The sequence below is a fragment of the Poeciliopsis prolifica genome, unplaced genomic scaffold (assembly GCF_027474105.1).
Source record: "Poeciliopsis prolifica strain line A6 unplaced genomic scaffold, Auburn_PproV2 SCAFFOLD062, whole genome shotgun sequence".
Taxonomy (NCBI): Eukaryota; Metazoa; Chordata; class Actinopteri; order Cyprinodontiformes; family Poeciliidae; genus Poeciliopsis; species Poeciliopsis prolifica.
Window position 1 is genome coordinate 166,348 of NW_026562437.1, and position 15,861 is coordinate 182,208.

At 37.5% G+C, this 15,861-nt stretch overlaps 1 protein-coding gene across 1 annotated transcript in view; it reads left to right on the forward strand.

The window, feature by feature from the left end:
- exoc6b (exocyst complex component 6B) overlaps nt 1-15,861 on the forward strand; it is an 82,736-nt gene that overhangs the window by 37,037 nt on the left and 29,838 nt on the right. The window contains 5 exon segments of the mRNA XM_055060804.1: nt 2,592-2,681; nt 2,683-2,701; nt 3,373-3,507; nt 4,089-4,277; nt 14,424-14,565. Coding sequence (XP_054916779.1) covers nt 2,592-2,681; nt 2,683-2,701; nt 3,373-3,507; nt 4,089-4,277; nt 14,424-14,565 — 575 coding nt within the window.

Genomic DNA, 15,861 nt, shown 5'->3' on the forward strand with positions numbered 1-15,861 from the left:
CCGGTAGAAATTAATATTCATATAATAAAACTAAAAGGGAAAATATGTCAACTTTTTAAATGCATCTACTGACATTTCTACTGTAAATATAGACACACTCTAGTTATTTAGAATAGCTCTGAAACTGCAGCTTAACCAGCAAATAACAGGATATTCACCTTCTATAAACTTTTGACATTTGTACCCTGAACAAATATATTTCTAGGATACATAAATATAATGTTGCAGTCAATATCTCCAGTCACATAAGGGAAACCATGTCTGGACTTTTAACATGTTAATTTGATTAATTATATAGATCTTAACAGGTTTAAGATTTTAACGCAGTTAATCAGTACATTCTCAAATTAGAATATTACATCAATCCAATGAAAAACATTTTAATACAGAATAAAAAGTTTTAATCTGACAAATAAGCTTCACTAGAACTTGGCACTTTGCACCAATCTGATGGATTAATAACGGATTAAAAACAATAAATATGTTTGTTGTTGAGCTCATTTGTGTATTCATTCAGTAATTTACCAGTTTTTGACTTGATAATGTTGCTTATTTTGTCGATTTGTTTTCGATAAAACAGACCCTGTAATTAACTCGACTAATGACTTCAATCAAGTCCCACCACTTGTTTAAATGTGTGTGAGATATTTCCATCAGTCAGTTAGCATTGCTGATAGCAGCATCAGCCTTGTTGTATGTGTTGGATGGCCCTCAGCCGGTATCCCTCCATCCATCCCTCAGCGTGTTGTTAACATGTCTGCGTTGAAGTCGTCTGGCCTCTCTTTGACAGAGCCGACCGCCGGCTGTTTATTGTGACTGATGGCAGCATAAATACAATGAAATTCGATCTGAGCCCTGCGGCGCGGCTATATTTGTACACCCACAGAGTTCACTACGATGCATTGACTTTTTGCCTCTCTCTGCACACATTCTTTATGTCCACTCTGCACTTCTGCTGCTCCAGGATTTCTTTTTTTTTCTTTTCTTTTAGATTTTTTTTCAGGCCCCCCTGAGTTGTCGGAACGTTTTTTGGATTCTTGAGCTTCTTTGGAAGCGGACCGGGTTTTGGGTTCCAGCGTTCGGCCTCCCTCAGGCGGAGCTGCATGCGTCTGTGTGTGTTTAGGTTGAATTCCAAGCGCAATTTACTGATTTGGTTGGAATGATTCTGTGTGTGTTATCCGCAGGGTTCTGGAGTCAGAGACGGAGGACAGAAAAAAAATAAAAATAAAGAAACACAGATTATTCATCATTTCTCAGTGGGAGAAACCGATCCTGCTCTTTTCTGCTGATTATCTGTGTGCGTTTCACCTCTTCAGACCTTTACATGGAACCCTCTGACTCCTTCTGCATTTTGTCGCGCAGTTTGATTCTTCCAGGAACCTGATATTAAACTCCCTTCCAGGGGAATTTGCTGCCATGCAAAACGTTACTGGACTCGCTGGTAACACTGTGCAGAAATTTGTCTGAGTTTCCTCACCAAACATCAGCCCCATTTCAAGCAAAACAAAATGGATAGCATGTCAGTCATTCTGCTAAGCTGCTCTGCGTTGCTGACATGGACTTTCTTTATTAGGTAACTTGAGCTCGTCTCAGGGTTTTGCCTGGTTGGCGGTGCAGAGTTGGTAATTTGCCGACCATTAAAATCATGTAAGAAAACGTTTCCAAAAAGGATGACTGGCTTTTTTTTTTTTTTTTTTTTTTTTTTTTTTTTTTTTTTTGGATCATTTTTAGTTTCAACAGGGCTCAGATTATTTAAACTTCATGGTCTCATCAGGAGATATAAGAAGAACTTTTTAACGAATCTGACAGATTAAAACATGATAAAGATGTTAAGGTTGGTTGACATTTAGACTTTTTTTTTTTTTTTTCCCCCAAATGGAGAAATTCACTTTTAACTGTTTTTGCTGGCATTAAGACAGAGTTAAGTGTGTTGCTCTTCTCTTTGCTCATGTAAAAGTTTTTCACTTTTTTTTCCTGGAACCACCACCACAGGTTTTAATTTGATTTATCAAGTTCTACCTCATACACCAACGCAAAACAGTATATAACTGTAATCGGAAGATTTGTGTGACAAGTATACATTCCTATTCAGCCCCCTTTACTCTCACACCCTGAAATAAAGTCCCCTAAACAGAGCAATCTGCTTCTGTAGTTATGTTTCCGTCCACATGTGGAGCAAACTTTTAAAATATAGCAAAAAAGGTTTTGCAAAGAGTGCAAAAACTGTTAGTCTCTAAATGCTTAAAGGAGACATATAATGCAGAATTTATCTTTTGTTAATTTTAATTTTTCCATTTGGGTTTCTGCTGTTTCTGAAAACATTTGGCAATTTATTTGGCAACAAATTGATGTCTTTTGGGTGATTGGTAAACAGGCGGTTTCAAAAATGTCCCAAATATTGAGTCACATTCGATGGACTTACCTTGCAACCACACTTTCTAGATTTTTACTTTTTAAAAGAAACTATGAATCATTTTCCTTTCACTTCACAATATTGCACTATTTTTGGTGTATGGCATTAAAATCTGAAGTTTGTGATAGATTTGGAAAAAGTGAAGACTCTGTGAGCTCACGTGTTTCTTTGTCTTCAGTTCCACAGAGATCGACGACATGATCCGCAAGTCGACGAATCTGCTGTTGACCCGAACCCTCAGTAACTGCCTTCAGTACGCCATTAAGAAGAAACGTGGGCCTGGCAGAGGTAAAGAGGATCATAGTAATCATCATAATTATTATTATTATTGACCAAAACTGAAGAAGATAACTGGAGAGGAGGAGTTCATAAAAATTAAACTTTTTAAAATCCCTGAAAAATTACCCAAAATGGCCGACTTCCTGTCGGTTTGAGACAGGACTTTTTGTTCTATCTATATACCAAATTTGAAGTATCTGGAGTCCAATATAAATACTTACATTTCATGAAAAAAAGGACCAAAATTATTTCATTTAATTTTGGTCCTTAGATCAGTCAATCAATCAATCATCAGTCAGTTCAAAGGGCTTTACATCTTAAAAATACAAAGTTATTAAAAACACCTTACAGTCAACAGTTGAGAAACCAGAAACAGACATTACATTTTGATGAGCGCCAACATCAAAATCATAAATACCCTCAAATATGTTGGTCAATGATCCATTTATTATGGTTCAAAAGCAATTCTTAAACATCTGGGTTTTAGCCTTGATTTAAATAAACTCCATGTTTCAGTGTTAATGTGGCTTAAAATTCAAAGTTTCTTCCTGTAAGTTAAGAGAATTTTCCTGATTCCGCCTTAAGATTGTGTTGCTTTGCTATCATTTTCCTCAAACTCGGATGTATTCGATTACAGATGGATCATTTAAAGTGCCCGGTGTCGGTGTTTGTTTTTGTAGTTGGTGCAGGTGATCATCAACACCACCCACCTGGAGCAGAGTTGCCACTTCCTGGAGGAGTTCATAACCAACATAACAAACGTCCCGCCTGAAACGGCCAACGCCACCAAACTGTACGGGACCGCAACGTTTAAGGTCCGTTTATCTTCCCGCCTTCATTTCTACACACAAACCAGCTGCTTGTTCACCTTCAGTAGGCTGATAAGCTTTTACTTTTGTTTTTGTTGTATTTTTTTTTTTGTATGTCTTTGTTGTTTAATTTAAAAAATAATTCTTCATTTAACAATATACATATTCATAAATCCAACATAATATGCTTATTTTGATACATCTCTGGAAAAAATGAAGATGCCACTTTAAATTATCAGTTTCTTTAATTTTCTATTTATATGTTAATTAATTTAGAAACAACAATACTAATGTTTTAACTCAGGAAGAGTTCAGAAATCAATATTTGGTTGAAAAACCAGGAGGTTTAATGCAGTGGGCTCTTATAATTCCAGAGCTGTAGATACACATATATACACTTAGTCATATAAACATGGATGCACAAAATTTCTGAATATAAACAAAAAGATGCAGTCAGAGAAATGTATCTCTAAATGTTTATATGTATTAGATATAATCTTCCTCTTACTATTTTCCTCTCTGCGTTCTAAATGGTCTTTCCTGTGGCTTACTTGTTACTTCAAACGATCACGGCTGTGCTGGAACAGGACGCCCGCCATGCGGCCGAGGCGGAGATCTACACCAGCCTGAATGCCAAGATCGACCAGTTTCTGCAGCTGGCGGATTACGACTGGATGTCTGCGGCGCAGAGCAGCGGCGGTCTGACGACCAGCGACTACCTGGTCGACCTCATCACGTTTTTGAGGAGCACGTTCAGCGTCTTCACCAACCTGCCGGTTAGCAAACACGCACGCACACACTGTTGCAGTAGATTTACAGTACATTAGTAGACAGTATGGGGGGAATAGACAAAGCTGTTACAATATGATCCTACAAGCGCCGTAATAAGATACAAATATAAGAATATAAACATTTTCTTTGTTTTATTTTATATTTGTGTCATATTACTTTGTTTGTAGGACATTTAAAGAATCAGTTTTACATAAAATTGACTTTTTTTCTTTGATAATGTTATTCTCTCATCAACTGGGTTGTTGCTTTGATTCTTTTTTGTGTGTTTGAGAAATCCTTTCATTTCCATGACAATCATTCAGCTGTGCAAAACGCCTGGGTGGCCAAAGCCCCGCCCACAAAGACAAAGCTCCTCCTCAGAGCTGAACATTTATTTTAAAAAATTATTTCAAATATGACAGTTTGGAGCATTCGATGTCATGCTGCGCAAAATGAATTTAGGTCTGGAACGATTCCTCGAATGATTCGAGTATCTCGATTATTAAAATTCCTCAAGGAAATTTCATCTGTTTTGAAGCTTCGATAAATAATGTTTTCTTATGTAACGCGCCGTGTTGTGGGCAGCGCTCTTACTTCCGCCTATGAGTTGTTGTGAAGTGCTAACTGCACGGCGAATTGTCAGGGTTTGGTGGCAAATATGTATTGCTGAAGTTTGCGGCGTGATGTTTGGAGTGCGGCAGCTTTTCTGCCGTCGGATCCGCGTCGTCACAGAATATTCCAAAATAGTCCTAATTTAATTGTGATGATGAAAACTGTGATGACAGTATTGATTACAGTAACTCGTATTTTTTTCTTTCTTAATCTTTCCAAAATGTCCTGACCACTGAGGTTTGGCATCTCTGCAAAAACACAAACTCTTACCAAGTCATTTTGGCCCAGATTCTAGTGCAAATATTTTAGTGCATTTCAAATGAGACAGAACTAATTGACAAGTAACTTTTCAGCAAAATATAGGAGCTTGATTTAAGTCAATAACTCATTAATATTGATGAAAACGTGATTGGTCCATTGGTAGATTATTTCCACTCATAATAAGGCATTTTCCCATGATGTAAGTGAAATAGTCATTTTTCTGCCATTTTAAGGAATTAACTTAAAACAAGCTCCTATAACTTACTGTAAAGTTACTTATAAGTCAGTTTCATCTTATTTTAAGTGAAGAGAAACTTGAAACTAGACCAAAATACTTGGTAAGACTTTGTGTTTTTGCAGTGTACCGCTAGAGGTATACATCTGGTTTGAGCTTTACGGGCATTTAGAGTCCATTTAAATTTCAGTACCATAATACTGATAAAAATATAGATTTCTGTAATCGTTGAGGATTTCTGCTGTTTGGTTTGAAAGCGCCTCATCGTGTCAGAGGGCTGCACAATCTGCTTTAGTTCGTTAGTGGGATCGTTAAAGGGTGAGCGGGTCGGGTCAGCAGCCCAGGATTATCCGCAGGCCATTGACACTAAAGCCCCAGCGGGAATCGCCTTACGCTCAGTCAGGATGCCGCAGTGCAACATTTACAGCTTGTTGAGCGTGTTTCACAGGGCAGCCAGAAAATTGATAAATCCTATTAATTCAGTATGCTTAAAGCTTATTCAGGTATCCAAATGTAGCAATACATTTAAATAAAAATAAAAAACATTCCTGTAAATGTGTTATTTTAAAGATCTTTATGAGCTGCATGTGACTCCAACTGGGAACACAGTTGATTCGTTTTTAGTTATTTACATTTTTAATTAAATGTAGGAAGTTAATTAAATCTGAATTAACATCAGTATTGGTTGATGTTTTATTTTTTTATGTATTTTAGAGTCAAGTCGTGCTACTTTGTAGCACAATGAAGTTACTTTCAGATGTAATAAAAAGCTACATTAATGACACGACTAAATAGAAATTTAACACCTTGAAATTGGGCCTCTGTCTCTTTAAGAAATGTCTGCCCTATCCAACCTGCTGCCTTCAGTACTTCATCACAGTTTCTCCATTCACCATTTCAAAATGTTTTTACCAGCATTGAGCTGAGATGTAGCTGCTACAATGAGCTCAGTTTCACCAGGTGTTTGCTAATTGCTGCTGGCTAGTCTGAAGGAGCTGAGTGGGTGGGTATGTTTGTGATGGGGAATATTATTATTACATTATTGTTTTTCTCTTTTCCTCTCTTTCTGAGAAAAATTGGATGACAAAAGTCTTTGGTCCAGTGCTTTGGTTTCAACTAACCCTTTTTTTGAAGAACATTTTTGCTTACATAATTCATTGTGTCTGTTTTGTTACTTTATTTTGGATAATTACAATGTCTTGGAATCTTTTTGTTAAATATTCATTAGAATTTAAGGTTTATTGATCTTTGAATAATGTTTTCTTTCCAATATTATATATATATATATACATATATTTATGAAGTTTCATTTGGTAAATAATGACACTTTTATTGCAAAGTTGCATTAAAACTTGCGTTAAAAGTCCATTAATAGGTAGATGGGTCATTTTATTTATATAGCATATTTTCAGCAGCATAGAGAGTTCAAAGTGCTTTACATGAATTAGAAGAAAATACAAACAAAACAACAAAACCAAAAGAAAGACAAAAATATTAGGGTAACAGCAAAAAAAGTTAAATATTGGTTCTCCATGTTTGATTCTGGGATCGCTAAGTACTCCACGATTTATAAACTAACAGGCGGTCGTAGACATTCATGAACATTCCTTCATGTTCAAATAAAGTCTTTACCAGTTTGACCTCCTGAAACCTGCATTGATTGGACAAGTTGCCAATCAAAGACCAGTATTAATATCAGAAATCAATATCAACCCAAACTTTCATATTAATGCATTCCAAATCATATGGTTTCAAAAACCTACAAGCTTGTTTTTATCTGCATTCCTGCAGGGTGATCATATAAAAGTTAGAGAGTCAGACACCTACAGACCATTTCTTTCAGTCTGTTTTGATCAAAGGTCACGAACAGATTCATATGATGCAAACACACAGCGAAATCAGCTTTAAGGTGATTAGGCGCCCAGATTTGGACCAGCCGGGTCACAAGGCCACACACAGGCCACACACACTGCTAAGTGTTTCGCAGCACATCTAATCAGCTTTTCCTTCACACCCTCCCACAGACCCGGACACGACCCCATCACACATGCTTCAACGCGGACTCAAACGCGGCGTGAGGCCTCTTAAGTAGATCAGACGCTATGGATCTAAACGCTGGGTGGTATGACCCCGCTCAGATAAAGGCTGGTGGTGTGAAACAGGCGAGTTATGAGGGAATGAAGCAGAGCTACAGAAATAAATTCTTTTAATATACTGAATTGTTTTGAGGCTAATCCACACTCACCTGACACTTTATTAGGTGCAATAAAGTGTCAGTAATTTGTGAGCTATTGCTGTCTTTTTTCAAACTTTGTTCCAGATTTTTGGTTCATAATTTTGTTGACATTTGATAAAATTACAATTTTGCTGAGGTAAAATCTGAAAGTGATTAATATAATATCTGTCTGAGTTCCAGCTGGTTTTATCAGCTGGGTTTCAGCCTTGATTTAAAGAACTCAGTATTTCAGCTGTTTTTCAGTTTTCTAGAAGGTTGTTTCAGATTTGAGGTGCATAGAAGCTGAATGCTGGTTCTCCATGTTTGGATCAGAGGATGTAGAGCTTTAATGCAGTAACTAATTACGAAACAATCAATAAACACTTTTGGTTGTAGTTACCCAGAATGCCTTTTACTGTAGTCCACTTCCTGTTTTTGGAGCGCTTGTTGTTCTCTTGTTGAACCGCACCAGAGTTCAGTTCAACCAAACCAAGACTGAGGTTTTCAGATGGGCCACCGTTTGCATTTCTTGGTGCGCTTTAGAGATTGATTGAGTCTTCACACCTTCGCTAAACAACCGAACTTCCAATACAAACAAAGAGTTCAATTAAAGTGCATTGAACATGGCTGCTGTAGAGCATTATTTAACATTTTGAATCCCATTATTTGAATCCCTTCTGCATTTCCTACAAAACAAAGTTGCTTGGTGCCGGCCGTTTTTCCCTGCCGTCATTTTATCCCCACTTTGCTAATGGACATGACTGTATGTTAAAACGCACAAATTAGTGATTTATTTTAAAATATTTCTATTCCATCTGCACCAAAATGACTAATTAGTAAAACACAGTAGATGTGGAGGACAGTTTGGAGGACAGAAGTTCTTTGGCCAGTTTCTATTTAGTGTTTGCATGTCTGTGGACATCCTGCTGGAAGCGGCTCTGTACTGAGATGAACCTCAGCAGGATCAGGTGTCTTCTTCAGCTTTGGACGCTGTAAACACGCGTCTTCGCCGCCTCCTGTCTCTGCAGACGTTATCCAGGAGCTAATGGCTTCACTCGGAGTTGGACGCCACTGGATAGCGCTCATAATTTAGCCAGGCTCAAATTATCGGGATGGAATGAGGATGACGGGAAAGGCCTCAGGGGGTGAAAGTGATCATGTAAGAATTAGGAGGGAATTTTGGACTCGCAAGCTTCCAAGTTTCAAGATCCAAAAGCTACTTGACCTGTTTTCTGTTGTGACCTGATTGCCATTTTTATTTTTTGTGGCGATGCTTTATCACGTCAGAGTGGCTGAGGTGAATTAGCTTAACCTCCGCAGTCCTTGTGCGATACTTTTACTGCTCTAACTTTTCATTTTCCCAATGAAGCAATGGGATTTGGATGTTTTCAGTGCAGGTAATGTCTGTATATGTTTCTGTAGGGAATGCCTGTAGAGCACGCCACCTTGCCGGTGAGTATTGGCGTGAGAAATGCAGTGGCGTTTACCTTACTGACCTGCTTAACCCTGCGGTCCGGTCCAACAGCAAGCATGTGGGAGAGGAACGCAGCAATGCATGTTTGAACTTGATGTGGTTAAATGTGTTTCTCTGCTGCAGTAAGAAAGAAATAACTGCTCACCTGCTCATGTTGTGTGTTCAAGTCAGTTTAATTAACTGGATTTATGCTTAACACATTTGCTTCAATTCCACATCAGCATATTAGAAGTAATTGAAAAGTTAATTGAATTCAATAATTCACCAGACTTCTAACATGGAGAGTGATGATATCTGAGGGTTTATTTCTGACATTCACCAACTGCTTAACAATAAAAACCAGTGGTGTGGAGTGAAAACTGGATATAAAACAGGAAAGTTCACGCCATGAGTGGTCAATATTTTAGATATTCAAAACAAAAAAACTAGTCAACAATTATCTATCGAAGTACTATATGATGTGTGATCAGTTATCCTGATCATAACATGGCATTTACTTTAATCTGTTAAAAAAACATTCATTTTTAACACTTTTTTTAAACTTTTTGTTGTATTTGGCTTTAAGGCGTAAACATCAAAGTAAACTCTTAAAATTTAGCAAACTTTGTGGAATTATTGACCTTTTGTAATAATTTCAACTTTCTCAATTGAGTTACTGAAAAATACGCTTTTTGGTAATATTTTTATTCTAGTTTTTGGATTAAATCAAGTCAGAGAAACCGAAATGAAAGTATTCATGTGAAAACATTCCCACCCCTGATGGTGAAGTGAAAATGCTTGCTCACATTCTGTCTAGAGCAAATATTTTACTGGGTATTGGGTGACATTAATGTAAAAATCATCTATGGCTTTGCAGCATTTAATCCTTTTACTGTCATTCTCATCGGTCAGTTGGTATTAGAGTCATAAAACACCTTAAGCTCCAGTAGCTGTGAGTTTTCATCCAGATTTTTAGGAGCCCTGAGATGGGGTCTAAAACTCCAGTATCAAGCTGTCTCTCGACGTCTGGCTGTCCTGCCTGGCCTTGAGTTACGCACCATGTCGAATCCCATCTTGGATCAGGGAAGCTGGTCCTCTACCCCGACCTGTTTCTGTTATTAAAAGGCTGGAATGCAAGTCTGCTTCTCTCAGATGGGAAATTCACGTAAAGCTGAGTGACATTGGATTATATTATACTAAATTACACACGAGGTTCAGGTTGTTCTTTCTGATTTATCATTGGGATCTTTTTACTTCAAGGTTATTGATTTAATCTGGTGCAAATCAAACTTACAGAAAAGATTAAAGGAGAGGAAAGTTACACCGATTACACCAAAATATCATTGCTTTTAGTCTTTCAGATTAAAGCAGATTGTTTCATCAGACTACATATTTTTACTGGCCTAATTTCTATTTGTTCTTGTAAATCTTTTTACATTTGTTGCATAAAATTATCGATTAATGACTACAAACGGTTAGGCGTCCATTTTTCCTGTATTGAGAGGACTGCCTTTCCATAACATGAAACATTTTTCATATTCTGAATTTTAAGAAAGCATATTTTAACAAATTTTGTGTCGACTGCATTAAACACAGACAGAATGAACAAAAGAAATTGTGGTTTTCTCACACTATTAAACTTACAAACTTAAAAATAGGAACCCTTTTAGGTTGCAGGATATAAAATAATAGATGAAAAGTCTAAAATGTGCAATAATACTGCATTAACAGAGATGTTTTTGTATTAATTGTAAGTTTATTCATTGTTTGTTTCCCTAGTAAAGCCTGATTTCTCAGTATTTTCAGCGTTAATTTGCTTTCTGCCTTTAGTTTGGTTTATGTTTTCAAAGGCGTTTCTGAAAGTCGGGGTAGATTTAGACGTTAAGGAAAGAAAATACTCCCATCAAAGTTAAACTGCATACATAGCTAAAGTGGGCTTTGAGTGTTTCCTGCTTATCTCCGTCTTAATGGGGGAAATTTCTAGAAAACTAAAAAAAGTACACTATTTTTACTGAAATATCTTGGGAACTGAAACAGCTGCCCAGTAGAAGTACTTCTGAATTTCCACATTTAGCAGCAACACCCAAAATAACCAAAAGGATAAAAACATCTTTTTAAAAAAAATCTAATATTTGAAAGCATGTAACTAAACAAAAGCAACATCAGGCTGAATTCAAATCAAGCACGTTTGTGCATATATACATGTTTCATCAGGCATCCAGTTTTTAAGCAAATTTATCATTTTTACAACTTTCTGTTTTAACTTCATAATATTTATATTTATTTTGATATTCTACATATAGAATAAAGTGAAACAGATTCACAAAAAAGGTCAAAATATCCAAGCCTGAAACTTACACTCACTATACAGAAGAGTGTAAGTTTTATATTAAGCATGATAAAACTCACATATCAGGGCATAAGGCAACAGCCACCCAAAGTTAAAGCAGTGACAGCAAATCATCCAAAACAAACTTGGATTCATAAAGTGAAAATTTATATGATGTTTTGAGGAGATAGTTGGAGGAAATACTGTCTGCGACCTGAAGCTTTAAGACTTAGGAAACCGGCACACTATGGAAGGACTTATAAGCTCTGAGTCTTCCTGTAATTCACCTATGTGTTTATAAAACATGTTAATTAAAACACAATATCTGGCAGCATTTCAGATCAATTGATTATGATTTATGATAATTGAAATGTGTCAGTCATTAACATCATATCACTGGTTAATACTAAATGGCATCTTGTCACAGTAAAAACGTGCAGAACGAGTTTTCACTCTTCACTGCATGATAAAAATGCCACAAAGACTCGAGTCTCAGACCACGAGTCCAAGTCAGGCCTTTGGGCACAATCAAAGGTCAAGTATGAAGGCCATTGTTTTTCTGACTCCAACTTGAGCTGCAATCTACATCTTGAAAGACTGGAGTTGCTTATAAAGTCAGTTTGATTGTTCACTCTTAATGGAGTAATTGTTCTATATTCAGCGTTTTTCTGCTGTAGGACTATTTATATGCTAAGTCTTTGATTTTAAAGTCTAAGTCGACAATGAGCAGTAGTGAAACTGAATGTGCCACATTTAGCAGCTACTGTTATTTTCACTAATAAAAGTGGTCAGACCATGAGAATCTGACATGGACCAGCAATAAACCAGTAAAATGTTGCTTTTCTTCACTCTGTTCAGGAAGAGTAACAATAGCCAGTTTTTATATATTATTCGGCCTTGTTAGATTAAACGGTTTGGTTAAAGTGAACTCCAAAGCAAATGTGAACGGGAGGAATTCTGGGTAAATGCCACCAAAACAAAACTCACTAATCTAGCTTTAGCAGTAAAAATGTCTTATCTTTTACCAAAAACAAACCGTTAACATCTTACACTTCTCCATTTTCCATTTACAATTTGTGCTGCGTCTCTTCTTTGAAAGTTTTTGTGCTGTTTCCTTCAGTGGTAATTGGTGCTGTGCAATCAGGCAATCATGGAACAGCACCAACTGAAAATATAACAAATGTTGCAGTTTTGGTCCCAAATCGAACCGGGTTCTACTGGACTACCTGGTGTGAAATCACTCTGGCCTCAGAGGCTTTCTCTTCCCTCCTTTTATTTCTCCTTTACGTTCTTCCTTTTCTAACCTTATTTTTCGCTCTCCTCTCTTCCTCTCCTCTCTAACGGTTGCCAGTCATCGGTTCTGAGGCGACACTGTTTGTGTCAGACAGACGTGTTTTTGTGTTTCTGCGCCTCGGCCCGTCCAGGTCCAGGCCGTGTAAACAGAATTAGCTCATTTCACGCTCCATCTCCCCCTGTGATAACTGACCTCTGGGACCGAGCGGAGTGTGTGTGGAGTGTGTGTTGGGAGTTCAGAGGCCGCCGTCGGATTGGAGGATATCCGGCCGGTCGTACGTCTGTGCTTCCCAAATATGTGTGCGGCGCACGTGTTCGCCGTGTGTTGGGTCTGAGGTGGAAGCTGCGTCTGGACTCAACCGGGTCCAGACACTTTCCCAGTGTCTCAGTTCATGAACAACACAGTCTGAGTTTTACAAGACAAAAAGGAGTTCAAGAATCTACAAGCTGGAATACGGTAGTTATTAAAAATGGTACATGCAGATCCAAAGAAATGTTCAACTGATTATTAAAAGAGGCATTATTTTGTAAAATTGGCCTTTTCGTTACGATGTTATCCCCTCATTAAAAACAGATTTTATTCTTGCTCAAAAGCAATTTTCTTACTTTCCATTTATTAAAGGATCAGACTTTTTTGTCCAGAAACAAACCCCACATTCACAAAATCAAGAAGAACTGGAGTCTCTCATTTCCAAGAAATGAGAGACTTTAATCTTTATATGTGACATATAAAGATTATTCGTAAGAGCAAATGAATGCTAAAACGTTTTTCTGCTGATAATCCATCATGATCCAGTTCAGCTGAAAGAAATGACAGAAAGTGTCTCTTCAGGTTGATGCACGGTTAAAACAGCTGATGTGTTCGTCTGATTGGCTGTGTCCAGCATGATTAATGAAGGTAATTAAATACAGGCCATGAATGAGAGCCCTGACGTTTGTTTCTTATTAATCACCTGGAAGCATGTTGCTTTGTGTCTGTTTGTGTAATCCAGACACATCAAAGTCTCGTCAGGACTCATTTGTGTAATGAGCCTGTTCTGTACAAACATGCACTTCCCCTCCTGCGTCTCTGCGATTCGCGATGGCAAGAAGGTTAATTCTTTGCTCACGACGCAACATCTCATCAGATCTGTGTTAATGGATTAAAGGAAGAGGAAATGAAGTCTAATGAAAATCGTCTTTTAATGATTAAGAGAAAACAAAACACGTTTCATCGCAGATTTCCTCCGCTTGACTCTTGACTTTCTCTGGCGGTTGTCGGCCCAACCTCCGTCCGTTCGTCCGTCCATCTTTGATCCGCTTGCTTCACGGGGCTGGAATGCAGACCCGGAGGTCGGGACGGAGGCCACAGCTAATCACTGAGATTACACAAGCGTCTGTCCGCTCAGACACCAACACATGTTTTGGTTTTTTTGAATTAATGCGTTGTCACGTACTTCCTCATCTCCTGCTGTAGTTCTTGTTATGCTACTTTATCATCCTGACTGCACCTGAGCCCCTGGTTCATTAGGGGACACTGGTGCAGCCTGATGGTCTCTTTACATTTAGAAAAGCCATTTATTTGTTTTAAGAAGCATCACTTTTAATTATTTAGGTGCATTAACATTCAGTTCTAGGTGATATTTGTACATTTCAGTTAGAAAACAACCAACTTTCTAACTGCTAGTTTGTGTTTGCAGCCAAGAGACAAACCAAAGATCAGCTTGAAAAGCCAGTAACGTTCCTCCTGCCTTTGCCTCTCCGTGTGTTTCAGGGGAAAGTCGCCCAGACGGCCTGCATGTCGGCCTGCAAGCACATCTCCACCTCCCTGATGCAGCTGCTGCTCGACCCAGAGGTCCGGCAGATCTCAATCGGTGCTCTGCACCAGCTCAACGTCGACCTCAAGGAGTGCGAGAGTGAGTTGACCTTTTTTTAACAGTTGTTGTTGCAAACAGTTTTATTCCTAAAATTTCTGGATATTTAATTAATGTTGTTGCTGTAACCCAGGAGATTTAGTTTTATTATCATTCTTGAGTCATTTGAGTATAAAAAATAAACCTTTGGAAATATTCTACCATTTAAGACCAAGTGCACCACTTGGACAAAGTAAATACACAATTAGTGAAGCATCAGGCATGAATTTAAGTTTGAAACAAAAGCAGAATCAACTCACATCCAATTAAAGCTGTTGCCTTGGTTTTCTTAAACCAGGGGTTCTCAAAGTAGGGGTCGGGACCCACTGGGGGTCACAAGAAACCAACTTGGGGGTGAAAAAATAGTGATGTGAAACCTGAGCTATATGTAGGGTTAAAATTAAATAAATATAATATAAACATAGTATTAAATGTCTCATTAGATAATGTACAGTTATATACTTTTAATGCATTTTAAGAAAATAAATCAATTTTAAATTTCTATAATTTTCATTGTATGTATATTATACATGTACATTGAAAAGATTTTAATTATTTCAAAATTTATTTCAGCAATATATTTATTAAATTATTTTTAATTTTTTAAACAAAACATTTTTCCGTTTACTAAATTTATTAAGATTTATTTCAACAAAAAAAAATTTCAAAATATTTTTTAAATATTTTTTTTGTTTTTTAGTCATAGTTTACAAAATTCATTTTTGTAATTTGAAAAATAGACAAAACAAACATGAAACTGAATCTTAATTTGTTCAAATGTTGGTCTTTCCACATGTATTGTGCATATATTTCATCTTCCCTTTGCCGCCATTTTCTTTTTTTCCCTCTTCTTTATTCACAAACCACACCAACTAAAGTTCCTAAAGTTAAAAGTAATTTATTAAATATCGTCTGTTTGCGTCTGAGAGCCCAGGGGGCGCTGTGGAACAACCAAATAAAGGTTTAGAAGCGTACATCATCTTCCTCCTCCTTCCGTCCCTCTGATTTGTGAGACTTTTAGGACGCAAACGAGTTTTTGCAGATAAAGGATTTGGCGAGCTGAAAGAGCGCGAGGCGTCGTTGGCTCGGTTTGTACATGATCAAGGTTCTTAGAGTCACAGAGCGGGTCACACTGCGTTTGTGACCTGATGTGAAGTGACATGCGTGCAGAGCTGCAGATTTGGTTTTCTGAAGCAAACTGGAGGAAGTTGGGCTGACGGTACAGTAGAGGGCAAAACGAGAAGCAAAAATCCAAACAGAAAGAGCGAGGAAGTGAAAAGATGGAGCGAAATGTTAAGA